At 33.4% G+C, this 13,208-nt stretch overlaps 2 protein-coding genes across 10 annotated transcripts; both read right to left on the reverse strand.

The window, feature by feature from the left end:
• Positions 1 to 474: 474 nt before the first annotated feature.
• LOC122277576 (mitochondrial inner membrane protease subunit 2) lies at positions 475 to 6,166 on the reverse strand. 5 transcript variants are annotated; one of them, XM_043087610.1, is made up of 6 exons: positions 5,632 to 6,166; positions 5,394 to 5,540; positions 3,442 to 3,645; positions 3,299 to 3,371; positions 1,788 to 1,956; positions 475 to 855 (listed from the first exon to the last, which is right to left on the reverse strand). In XM_043087610.1, the coding sequence occupies exons 3-6, from the start codon at positions 3,590 to 3,592 to the stop codon at positions 748 to 750; spliced, it is 501 nt and encodes a 166-aa protein (XP_042943544.1). In that variant the 5' UTR covers positions 3,593 to 3,645; positions 5,394 to 5,540; positions 5,632 to 6,166; the 3' UTR covers positions 475 to 747. The 5 variants fall into 5 exon arrangements, with proteins under 5 accessions (XP_042943544.1, XP_042943542.1, XP_042943543.1 ...); XM_043087608.1 differs by having other exon boundaries at positions 3,442 to 3,640; positions 5,632 to 6,159; XM_043087609.1 differs by having other exon boundaries at positions 3,442 to 3,640; positions 5,394 to 5,546; positions 5,632 to 6,159.
• A 558-nt stretch (positions 6,167 to 6,724) lies between these two features.
• On the reverse strand, positions 6,725 to 11,066 carry LOC122276309 (methyltransferase-like protein 2). 5 transcript variants are annotated; one of them, XM_043085927.1, is made up of 9 exons: positions 10,707 to 11,066; positions 10,177 to 10,408; positions 9,571 to 9,710; positions 9,182 to 9,215; positions 8,629 to 8,704; positions 7,941 to 8,118; positions 7,759 to 7,848; positions 7,517 to 7,616; positions 6,725 to 7,185 (listed from the first exon to the last, which is right to left on the reverse strand). In XM_043085927.1, exons 1-9 carry the CDS (start codon positions 10,989 to 10,991, stop codon positions 7,043 to 7,045), a joined length of 1,278 nt encoding a protein of 425 aa, XP_042941861.1. In that variant the 5' UTR covers positions 10,992 to 11,066; the 3' UTR covers positions 6,725 to 7,042. The 5 variants fall into 5 exon arrangements, with proteins under 5 accessions (XP_042941861.1, XP_042941862.1, XP_042941860.1 ...); XM_043085928.1 differs by having other exon boundaries at positions 6,725 to 7,173; positions 8,629 to 8,716; XM_043085926.1 differs by having other exon boundaries at positions 8,629 to 8,716.
• Positions 11,067 to 13,208: the final 2,142 nt, after the last annotated feature.

Genomic DNA, 13,208 nt, shown 5'->3' on the forward strand with positions numbered 1-13,208 from the left:
GATTATGGCTGGAGACTAGACCGACTGGTCACCAGGTTCTGGGTAAGTAATTTTAAAAAATAATAATTTCATATAATACATTAAATCTATCTTATAATAAAATAATTTTATAATTTAACATACCACATCAAACTATATCAATTTAAGAATTTAATTTTATAAAGCCTTTTTATAGCTAAAATATTTCTTTTATATATATATATATATATATATAAGTAATTTCATACACCACATTTTCATCTTACTATAAAATGTGACACATTTATAACCATTAGATAATAAAAAATTATCTAATAAATAATCATTTAATAATAATAAATATATCACATCTTATATTGCGGAATGAAATTAATATGATAATATGCTGCGTAAAATTTTTCTATATAGATATATCGTCAGTTTTGCCACCAATTGGTTGGGCTATGCAAAACAAACAAAAACAAAAGTAAACCCCGCACCATAATCTTTATCATCTTGGGCCACTAATCATGTGCTTCTTGCATTTGAAAATTCTGTGAATGTTTAGGTAACGTCAACGATACAGAAATGATGGCAATGCCACAAGCATACAGCTCACTAAAAGAATCAAAAATTGCAAGGTGCAAATATCAATGATCATTTGGAAAACAATAAACCATTTATTAAAAAAAAAAAAAAAGGCTGCCTTGGCAAATGCCCCAAACGACATTAATTAAAAGAAAAAATAAAGTTTCTCTCACAGGATGAGACTCGGGGCCGAATAATCATTTATAAAGAAGAAACTCTTTCTTTAGGATATCTTCTCTCAACACCACCTAATCTCTCAGGAGGCCACACGATGTGGGTCACCCTTCCTTGAACTAAAGCCAGAGGAATCTGCCAATTTAAACAAGTTAGCAATGCATTATGAAGGTGAAGGGAGATGGGAGAAGGGTCATGTTTGCCACATGCAGATTACAACCTACAATCTAAAGCAACTAGGACAAATCAACGGGCTTGGCTGCATGCTAAACGTTCAATAAAAATATAATCATGATCAAATGCAACCTCATAGAGTTAAAAGACTCAATTTGAGGTATGCTTTAACCCACATACACCTCGAGTTTCTATAAAATTTTCCAAACAATCATAAGAATACTCTGTGCTGACATTAAATACAGCAATAACCCTAGGAAATTGCCAATTTTTGAAGCTGTTTGAAATGATAATATGTTGAAGTGCATTCCCGAGCAATATAATTTCAGTTTCATTGCTCAGGGATCATGCTGATCTAGTCTATCATTACAATATTATGGGTAGTCCCTCAAGGGGGATATAATCTCACTCTCAAACACCAAGTCCGTTCCATAACCCCTGACCTCCCAACTCCAGGCCCCCACCCCACCCCACAAAACAAAACAAAAGCAAGGAAAAACTCTAAGCGGTTTGTAGCATCACCACACTGAATTTTATTAGAATATATTTTCTCAGTTAAGATAAACGGCACTTCCTATGCTATGAACTGGTGCATTACTTCTTTCCCTTGCACACAGAAGCTTGGTCAAAGAACTTTTTATTTGGAAATAATTTTTTAATGCTGGTGTTCCATATAGTAATTAGGAATGTGCAAATTGTACACTGAATTTGTATGAATGGAGTTTGGTGAAAAATGAATGCTATGTGACTAATCATCACAAGGTTCCTATTTTCATATGTGAAATCTCCACCACAAATTCAGAGTAACTCCCTGAGAAAACACAGAAACTAATATAACCTCCCAGAAAGTGAATAGATTCATGCAAACTAACAAATTGGAAAGGATAACTTACCGGGCCAAAAGACCTGGAGTCCATGCTAGAAGCTGAATTATCACCCTCTACCCAGCAATGTCCTTCTGGAATCTTCAGCACATCATAGGAATTATGAGTGGTTCCGATCCAGTCACCTGGTAAGGCAATTATTCTCTTTATGTGTTTCTCCTTGTAATTACTTGGGGAGCTGAAAAAGGTTGCAACTATAACAATATCATGATTCAGCATTGAAATGTTGGCATCAAAAGAACTCTTAAAAAAGCAGTAGGACTTGAATCATCATAAATTACATTTTTTTATCACATATTGTCAATAAAAGCATGGGAAGGAAAACAAAATATCATATGTATAGGAATTAAAGCATAGATGATGTCATGCCCAGTATTGGTTTGAGCCCAACATTAGAGTCAAAGAAAGGGAATGCAAGTTAGATGGACAAGAACTATCTAGGATGCACAAAAAATTCCAATGCAAATCATCTCCACTAGTGAATAGGCTGCTCGTCAGTGATAAATCGATCCAAGTTAAAACTTTGATCTAATGCTTGAAGCATGAGCAAACTAATCAGTTCAGAAAGGCTCATGAGAACGGGAGAAGACCCAGTAGCATTTTAGCCAATATTTAAAAATAACTAATTACCTTGATTTATTCCTAAGTCCAATTATTGAAAACAATAAAGCGTATGCCATGGCCTGGGTTTGAATGTGGTTGGAAGCAGTCAATGAACCAAGTCATGGCAATTGACCTTGGATAGGAATTATTATTTTATTTTTTTTGGATAGGAATTTTCAGCCACACTTAGCACAAACTCAAATTTGCATGAAATATGAGCACACTTCAAGCTGAGAAGACAAACAACCAGTAACCCAAAAATTGCTTGGTCGAACTTACTCCCCAAGCCTAACCCAAAAGAAAATTCAACCTCCGCACATTTTCTCCGAACGCTCTAATGAATGAAATTAAAGGGTACAAAACCCAAGTTCAAATAATTAACCCAAATTTTTCCAGAGAGGAATAAAGATGTCTGCCTTTTCAGATAAGTAGAACAAAGATAAACATGTCTGCTAACTGACATTTGGGTTTGCAAGCTATTATAATATTTGGTTAGTACAACTATAGATAGTAAGTTTTCACAATTTCGGGGTTCAGGATTCTAGGGTTTTGGGTTTTAGGGTTTAGAGTTTTAGGGTTTAGGATTTTGGTTGGTCATGTAAGAATGCCATCATCACATTTGCAAGGGGTGATTGTGTGATGCAATCTGTTACTAGCTCCATTTCAAAGGGCCCAAATCAATAGCTATATTTTGAACTTGACCAGCCAAATCCACTTTGCTTAATCCTAAAGTAACTTTGCAATCTAACAGGCATACCAACTCTCCTCATTCCCACAATTTAATGTCTCACTCAAATCCTTCCATCTTTTGAAAATGTCCAAAAACAAGTTCAATATTGTGCACATTGCACATGCTTCATGTGTGATTGGATCTAGTAGAGCAAAAGAAATATTTCAGCAAAGGAAAATAAAAGTACCGAAAAACTACAACATCGCCATGTGAAAACTTGTACTTTTCGAGGCAAAACTTCTCCACCAAAACATAGTCATCTGCAGCCAAAACCCATGATCAGAAACTTATGCCAGGCACCTTGTTTAATCTTTCTTTTAAGAAATGTACCTGAAATACTGGGTTGAGGATTAAATGCAGGAGACATAGAGCCACCCCGAACAGGAACGATACTTGCATATCGATCAGAAATAGTGAGGCCCACAAGTCCAAAGGTGAAGTATTTGTTTGCAACATTCCACAAAAGATTTCGAGTCCCCATATCCAAGGTACCTCAGATAAATACATATCAGGTGCAAAACCGAACCATCTGCACTAATCGTCAAAATTCAAAAAGTCACAAAAATTCTCTATATTGATTCGGTCACAATGATTCAAAGCCAAAAGTGCCAAAAAGAGCTATGCAAGAAACAGAGGTCTAAAAAGACGCAGATTAATACTAAAAGAAGCAAACCTACATGTCCTAGGTTTTGCCTGTCTACTCACATAGTGATTGGAGAATGCTGTTCCAGGAAACTAAAACAAATTCTGTATAAACAAAATTAAAAGAAAAAAAAAAAAAGAGAGAGAGAGAATAAAATGCATAGAGAATTATTGGTAAACTTACCTAGAAGAGACAATTGGAGATATATGGACAGGAGAGAGATGCTAGGGTTTTACCGTTTGAGATTGTAGAAACACCCACAAAAGGGAGTAAAACCCCAGTATTCTTCCTCAACACTCGAGTAAGGAGTACATCCTACTAGGAGTAAAACCCTCGTATTCTTCCGTTTCGCTAATCGGTGAAACGGAGAAAACAAAGATATATTTTGTAAAAAAGAAAAAAGAAAATTACCATCACCATTAAAGTTTAAGCTAGCGTGAAGTTATAATAAATTGAAACAATTATTTATTAGGTCCAAAGTTTTGAGCATAGCTTTTCTTTTCTTTTCTTTTTTCTTTAATTGAATTCGGTTAAAAAACTCAATGCAATTCACGTCACCTATATCTTATTTGGCACATCATCATTCCTCGTATTTGGAAAAATAAAACCATAAAAATTTTAAAAAAATTACCACTCCTTCAATGCAATTCTTTTTTTATCGGTAAACAAGATTTTATTGATCATAAGAATAGGCAAGAGTCCAAGTATACTGGACATATACACGAGCTACTTCATCAAGAAATAACTGTCCAAAACAAGAAAAATATATCATCTCTAATTTTCTGAAACAAGAAACAACACACTTCACCAAGCGACTGACCAACACAACACAAAACTGAAACAAGCAAGAGCTCATTGAAAATACTCTGGACACAATACATAACAAAAGGAGAGACAGAACGCATTTAATACACACCATAGATTAACAAACAAACAAAAACTGCCCACAAAAACTGAAGAGGTCGATGATACAAATTTTCTTTTATAGATTTTATGTTTATATATACAAGCATAAGCTATGTTTATACATATTTAACTCTTTTCTGGGCAGATTATATTTTAAAAGAATTTGATTAAAAATTAGAATGAACTTCAAAAGGAATCTTTATGAAAACAGAAAATCAGATACTATTTTTTTATAACATATAGGCATGGAAAGCGTAGTACAGAAATGCTTTCAACACCCAGAGACATTAGAACCTATAAAAAAATTAAAAATCATGACAGAGAACATAATGATCAAGTTTTTCCAGAACTTGTCAAATCGTAGTACCACTTATCGGGCAAAGACAAATGGGGTCGCTTTTTTCCAGGTTTTGTAAATAATAAGTGTTAATAGTAAGGCTTTAAAACTTACAAAAATCATGGCAGAGAAAATAATGGCCACATTTGAAACAGATATAACTGCGCTTATTCTACTATATACATGATGGAGACGGGCTCTTCATACCTTTAAGTGCATATCTCATTTTTAATGCTATTATTTTTTGACAAGTAACTTACCCATTCGCACTCACAAGCTACAACATACACAATAGCACAAAAGATACACAATCAACGGCCCAAATGATTTAAGAGCCAACGAAGAAGACTAGGGCATTCAAATAATAAGATATACAGAGGAACAAATGGATTTCACCTTAGCTCCCAACTTTTGGTGAGTAGCGACGGCGGCGAGACGGAGATGCCGAGATGTGGTCGGCGGCGGAAGAGGGGCAGATTGTGGCCCCCGGTGGCTCCGAATTCAGAAATAGGCAAATAGCAACTATAGAAAATGTAAGCCGTACTGTACCTATCAAAAAGAAATTGTTAGGCGTATTGTAAACACAGAGAGAGAGAGAGAGAGAGAGAGAGAGAGAGAGGAAAGCATCGCTTACCGTCCAACACCCACGGCGCATAGCAGTACAACACACGGTTAGAGAGAGAAGAATAGTGTATCAACGAAGAGAGCACGAGTAGTACTGCTACAGAGAAGCTTCTTTATATATTAAGCACACCGCACGCCAGGTGAGGTGTACTAATTATATTAATAAAAAAACAAAACTCGCAGTAAATAAACTACGTTCTTCTCTCTCAGATTCATGAAACAGAAGTGTCCTTCCCTGTAGTTGCTGTTCTTCGCTATTGAGTTCGAATCCTCCGTCCGATCTCTGTAACCTGGACTTTTGCCCTACCCCGACAGATTGTAGTTATAATACAATCTTTCTTCAAAAAAGAAAAGAAAAGAAAAGAAAAGAAATTATAATACAATCGTTTGGCCGATAATTGGGGTTTTGTTTGAACTTTGAAATGTCTAAACTTCTGCTTAAATAAAAAATTAAAGAATTGGAAATGAATAAATGAAGAAGACCATCTTAAAATAAAATCTCTCCTTGCCATCGACCATTTTTATCATCAACTTATCATTACTGCAGTAGAGAAATCATCGGATCTATGAAATTTTAGCTTTTTTGAGATATTTATTGGACAACATTGATGTTTCATGAGTGTCCATTTTAACAGTTCCAATTTGGTTTTCAGATTTTCCTAAAGATTTAGATTCTGCTTGACTCACTCAATTTTTTAGATGAGAATTTTAAATTTTAAAATTAAATATTAAAATATAATATTTTAATATTATTATTATATTGACATTTGAAAAAGTTAAAAAAAATTAAATTATTTATTATATTTTATATATGAATTTGAGAAAATTATAATAATAAGATAAGAATTTTATGTTTGAAATGAAAATTTCTTGTAACTAAACAGTACCTTGTATTGCAAAGATAGGGGATTTGATATTTTGCTTTATATTCAAAAAAATAATACAATACCGCCTAATTTTATCCACTAAATTTGACCGCTTATATATTTTATTTTATTTTTAATTTTTCTACTTACTAATTAAATAAATAACTATTAGTATATTGTATTTTATCTACTTTTTAAAAATGTTTAAAAAATATTTAAAAGAAAGGCAAAAAAAAAAAAAAAGTAATTTGTACTAAAGGCACGTCAAGTGGTCAAGTGGACAAATTTGGGTGGCATGATAGCACTACCCATTTACGTTGCAAAGGTGGCTAAGCATCAAAGCAGCCACCATGCTCTCGACTTTCTCTTATGCCTGACCTAAATTTGAGGCTCCCCATAAACCAAATAATAACAAATAATAAATGTATTTAAACATCACAAAAAAAGCTAAAAATTTATGGATCCTATTTTTATCAACCATTCTAAAAGAACTATGCCAGTTTGCGGCTCCCATAAGTTGTTTCCACCAAAGAAGCCTCTGTCCAGATGTGCCGATCATCCATTCCTAGTAAAATATTTAAAGTCTTGAAAGTGAAGTGGTTCATTCCCCCAAGAAGTCCATCCAGAAGTCATTTCTCTAGCAAATAGTTCTATACATCGAGTAGGCTTGAACCCTGGAAAATACTCTGGAAGCAGCCCTAAACAGAATACAATTGAGTGGAAGTTATTCCATGACCACTAATTATGTAAAATCTAGTTACAGGAGTGACAAAATTTACTTCAGAATTAAAGAACAATATATTCATATTCTCCAGTAAGCAATGAAAGAGTAATGTTACATACCACACTTCCACGACACTAACATCCCATCATCTAAACACATAATGTGCCACTTTTATCACATCATCCTTTATTTTTTAAGAAAAACTCAAAAGTTGATTGACAATGCCAGCTCATCAGTGAGATAGAAGTGCAATATGTAGAATTTTCCTGATTTGAATATTAATAATTCATATTCAAGACAAGTACCTCCAATCGGAGGCTTCCTTGAGTAAGCTCCGGGGATGCTAATAATTATCTGATTATGTTGTACAGGTTTAAATTTTGATAGGCACTCAGAATCCATGGCCTGCAAGGATCATCAGCAAAAGTGACAGACATGAATTTTTTTTTTTTTTTTTAAAATGAGCATAAATGTACCAAAACTAAGCAACCCAGACCCAAAGGCAACACAAACGAATGGCAGGATCAACTGCACTGTGTGCGCTCACCTCCCTATGACAGTGGCCCAATAGAAGACATTCATATGGCCTATGATGAAATAGGTCTAAATCATTAATCAACGAGCCATCTGCTTTCACCTACAAGACTCGAGGAAAGCCATAGTATTGGCATAATAATTCACATATACACTCAAGCTATATTCCCAGGGGTGGAGACAGACAAAGATCACCTTCAACCAATAAAAAGTGGCCACATGCATAACTCCCCAGGCAAGAAATAGCTCTTTCTCAACAAAACCACGCAGTTTCTCCCTATTGGTCACCCACAAAGCCACAAGTGCTCCATCTGCATGCGTAAGTTGCTTGATAGGAAGAGACAGAAAATAACGGTTCGGCAAGGTTGGGTACCTATAATGGCAAGGAAACCACAAAATGGATATAGCGATTATGCACATTCCTTAGTTTAACTCAGAATTTATAAAACTTGATAGAGAAAAATAGCAGCTTTAGACTTTGCATCTTATACCATATTAACAGATGCCTATAACCACTTCAACTTTTATAACCGAATCCCATCCAAGCCTCAATGTGTTAGGATTGGAAAGCCAAAAATTTTCCATAAGCCATCTATACTCCATTTTGATTGCATAGATGGATCTACCAAAATTTAAACATAAGAGTTTTTTCTCCACTTAGATCTGTTGATCAAACAATTCCTTGCATTCTCATAGTTTTCCCTTCAAAATAATGCAATTGGCAATGCTAAGTATCTCTATGCTACATTAAGAGAAGTGCCTTGTTTTTTAAGAGTCTTAATCCAATGAGTGCATTTACAGGATACTCATAGATGAATTTCCAAAAGCATGCCGATTTTGTAAAGCTAGGGAGCATGTATCTAAGCTCAAAGATCTGAAATACCTTGATTTCTGACTGGCACTTCCATTTTCCCATGGTGGATCGACCACTATAAGATTGAAGCCGCAACAAGACTCAGCTGCATAAGAGATTAAACATCCTCCAAAATTTAGTAAGTATAATTGACAAGACTTTCTGCCTTAATTACCAAAAGTCTGATAAAATCTATTGGAAAGGCCAAACTTAGATTATAATGTATAGTGATAAAATGCTAATAACTAAACTAAACAGATGGTAATGGTAGCTAAGAGGTCCAAAAGGACACGATAACATGCTGAGGATGTTCCCACGAACCAATAAATTCCACACGACTTTCAACTCAACAAACCATTGAACTTTTGCAACGTATCAATTGGGCACAAAGAATAGAATTAGAAAAATAGGAAGATGTGTTTCCAGAACAAAGAAGATACGGGTTAAGAAGGGGAAGTTAGCAGGAGAGATAAATAGATGGCAATACAAACAATTATCTTGGAGTTGTTAGCCACAGTTCTAAACCGCTGACACGTTTAAAACATACTTGACAAAATAATTGACTACTTAACGCAATCATTACCAGGAATCAGGCTGTGAATCTGCTCGAGATCAGACTTCCACATGACAGAAAACAAAACATATAAAGACATGTAAGACACTTGAAATGAATCTAAGCACTTAGCAACTAGTAGGTAAGAAACTAAGAGCAAGTTCGCTAGTTGAAACAACACTATATTCATTGTAAGTGAAGATGAGAAACTGTATAGTGTACCTTTGGCTGAAAATGAAAAGGAATTTCATAAAACTAGGTGAAAAAAGGTCAACACTACAAAAGAGATGCTTTTTCATCTTTCCTCAGGGAATAAAAGCTGCAAATGCAAACATAGATATTCCAAAGGCTAACAGAACATAAAATAATTTAGGGAGTATTCCATGTGATAAACAAAAGAGTAATAAGTTAAAAAATACCATGTAGAAGCAACTCTTTCCAGGTATTACAAATCGACTGCTCAGAAATTCAGCCTCCACATCATCACCGGTCTCATTCAGAACTAAGTTATTAAAGAGAGGGTGCAGTTTCTGTTCACTATATTGCATTATCATTGACCCTGAATATTATGAATAGAGCATGAGTTGGCAGAGATTGGGTAAAGAACTTCACGAGTGCAACGGAGCAGAAGATTAAAAATTTAGCCTGTCAATTTCAAAGAGAGGCAGTGCCATAAATTTATGGCCCTTAAGCACTAATGTTCTAGTTCACATTCTTCATAACAAAACCACAACTTAAGAAAATAAAGGCAATTGAATAAATTCTATTAGTTATGCGTATCAGTTAACGCCTATTTGGAAGTTACATAACCAGAAATGGGCTATCTTATAATCAACCGTAAAAAAATTTGTACCCTAATCACTTATCCCTCTTATCATTAGATTGCTGAGAAAATCAAGACAACTAAAAAGAAATATATATCTTATATTGTCCTATTTTATATCATACAAAAGCAAAATCTATATTAGAGAGGAGGAAATGGAATTAAGTACAAATAATGCAACATTTCATGATTAAGAAACCACCTTTGTCAACATTCAGCTTGTCATACTGACGGAAATCAAGAATAATCTCATGGAAAGGGGCATGCCAGTCCTGTCCCAGTTCAACAAAAGATTGTTGTGGAACACTGGGCGATACCAAGTCCCCACCTTCTTGCAAAGACTCAGAATCACTCCGCATATTGCTCATTAGCTCCAAAAGAGCAGTAGCTCTCAGCAGGCATTTATGTGCCTTCAGTAAGAAAGGCCTTGCTTCCTGCAACCACATGCACGGCCAAAGTCACAACCCACAATCACCACCACAACCCTCTAGAAGCACTAACCCACAACTACTTCATCAACTACTCAAGCATGTGTATCTATACGTATACAAAATACGGCATACAATTTCGCATCTTCAACATGCTCAAGGTCTCCAAACTCGAAAATCTAGTCTCAACTAAACCATATTCACTATTCATTAAAAAAAAATAACCACATTCACAATAGCAATTGCAATCAAATTTTCCTTCCAACACTTCCACCAGAACCAAACAACAAGAGTCGATACTTACCTGGTGTCGTTGTTCGGCAGCCTTTTCTCTATCATTGAGAGAGTGTGGTTTCTTCTCCTTCCGCTTTCGTTTTCTAGAATTAGAAGATGATACCCGAGATTCTTGAGCCAAGGGTTTGGATTCGAAGAAACGAGGATAGTATGCAGAAGGGGAAACCCGGAAGTGGGTGTAGGAGCGATTCATAACACGAACTGGGTCGATGAAAACTGCGTTCGAGTTTTCGAACTGGTAGATACCAGAATTCAAAAACGTAGAGAGCCCATCACCCATTTTCGGGTGCTCCATTGATTCGCTGGTCTCTATAAACAGGTAGAATTTCTTCTGTATGATAAAAAACAGAACAATATAAGATATGAAAAAATCTATACAACCTCTTACTATTCACACAACCTATACACATCGCATTTTTTTTTTATTATTTTTTATTTTATCAAATATTTAATATATAAATAATGAATAAAAGAATTGAATTAATTTAAGAAGAATAAACTCAAAAAAAATTAAAAAAAATATTAAAAATTTTAAAAAAAAATAGTGTGTGGAGGTTGGGAAGTTGTGTAACATTGCTCATAAGATATATATTTCCTTTCATTTGTCTTGACTTTCTTAACAATCTAATGATAAGAGGCATAAATGATTAGGGTACAAATTTTTTTATAGAAGATTATAAAATAGCCCATTATAAAATAGCCCATTTCTGGTTAAGTAACTTACAAATAGGTGTTACCTAACAAACATAATTTAGGTCTCGTTTGATTACATAGTTAAGAAAAAAATAAGATGTTTTGTTAAAAGTTGAATAAAATTATTAATTTTTAACATTATTTTTATTTTAATATTTAAAAAAATTGAATTATTTATTATATTTTATGTAAGAGCTTGAAAAAGTTATAATAATTATATGAAATGAGATAATTTGATTTTATGTAACCAAACCAGCCATATTCAATTGCCTTTATTTTTTTAAGTTGTGATTTTGTTACGAATAATGTGAACTAGAATGCTTAAAGGCTACCAATTTATGGTACTACCTCTATTTGAAATTTACTTATTTAAGGCGGGGTTAACATAAAAATATAAACCTTTCATATACTTACTATAGAACAGGACAGGCCTTGGGAGGAATTCAACCTATATTTTCCTTTCACTTTCTACTTTCTTTTCAAAAGTTTTCTTTCTTTGTAAAAAAATTTCTTTCTTTTATTTTGGAAAGTTTATAGAATCTTTTATAACCTAGGTTTTGCTTTGATAGTACCCTATAACGTCCATCCTTATAGTGAGACTTTTAGAAATACTTTTAGAAAATAAGACGGGAATTACTAAACTTTTTAAGATTATCCATTTCCTCCCTAGTATATAAAAGATTCCATAATTAAAAGATAAACATGCTTCGTAAATTTAAAAAAGAGTTTATAGCGGAATTCTTTAAATTAAAGTAGTCATTTTACAAAACATGACTTTGTATATTTATTAAAACATGCCTAGGCTTCTGTCACATTTTCCTTGAGTCATGTCTGTCCTAACGCTTCGTCCTCATTTCGTTCTTGAATGAGACACATATAAAAATAAAATAAATCAAATACTCAATAAACATTACTTCATACTGTATAAATATACTAACATAAATTTTCATTCATGCTTTTATCATTCCTCTACATATTTTATATAAAAAATTTCTTTACTTTGAAAATATTAAAAGGTAAACTTTTATTACTCATAAAAACATTTCTCACCTTGTACATTTATTCATAAAGTAACTAATTATAACTTTTTCAAATCTCTATATAAAATATAATAAATAATTTAACTTTTTCATATTTCAAAACAAAATTAATATTATAACAAGATTTGATTCAACTTATGACAAAACATCTCATCTCCTCTCATCTGAACTGTGTAAACAAACGATGTATAAATTTTTCCATCTAATCAATATTGAATTTTGATAATTTTTTCTACTGTCTCGATCAGCCATCACCGACAGGACATGAATGCAAGGTAAGAGTTGTAACCTTATCTAAAATAACTAGAATTTTGATAATTTTGTTCACTCTCCCAATCAACCATAACTAACTTTTCTAGACAACTCAAGTTATTACCTTATATAAAGGGATGATGAGTGCACAAAAATGTACTTTGAACATTACTTTTACGAGTTTAATTATTAGATTATATTTGTTATTTAGGCATTTTGATTATATTTTTCTAAATTAAACTTTAATTTCATAATGCCCAAATTTTGATTCAGTGTCTAATGATTTTATTACATGAATGAATTTAAAAAAAATTAAACTGAGGTCTGGCTAATAAGTAAGAAAAGAACAATCAAATGAAAATTTCATACATCCAAAGTTAAAGAAATTTGAATCATAAACAAGGAAGAAAAGAACAATTAATAAAAAATATTTGGAATCCGCAGCCTCTCTTAGTATCTATTAATATTATGGTCGTATCTTCCTCTACTGATATCCGATTGAGTCAATTCAAGATGCATTAGAAATA

The sequence above is a fragment of the Carya illinoinensis genome, chromosome 9 (genome assembly GCF_018687715.1).
Source record: "Carya illinoinensis cultivar Pawnee chromosome 9, C.illinoinensisPawnee_v1, whole genome shotgun sequence".
Taxonomy (NCBI): Eukaryota; Viridiplantae; Streptophyta; class Magnoliopsida; order Fagales; family Juglandaceae; genus Carya; species Carya illinoinensis.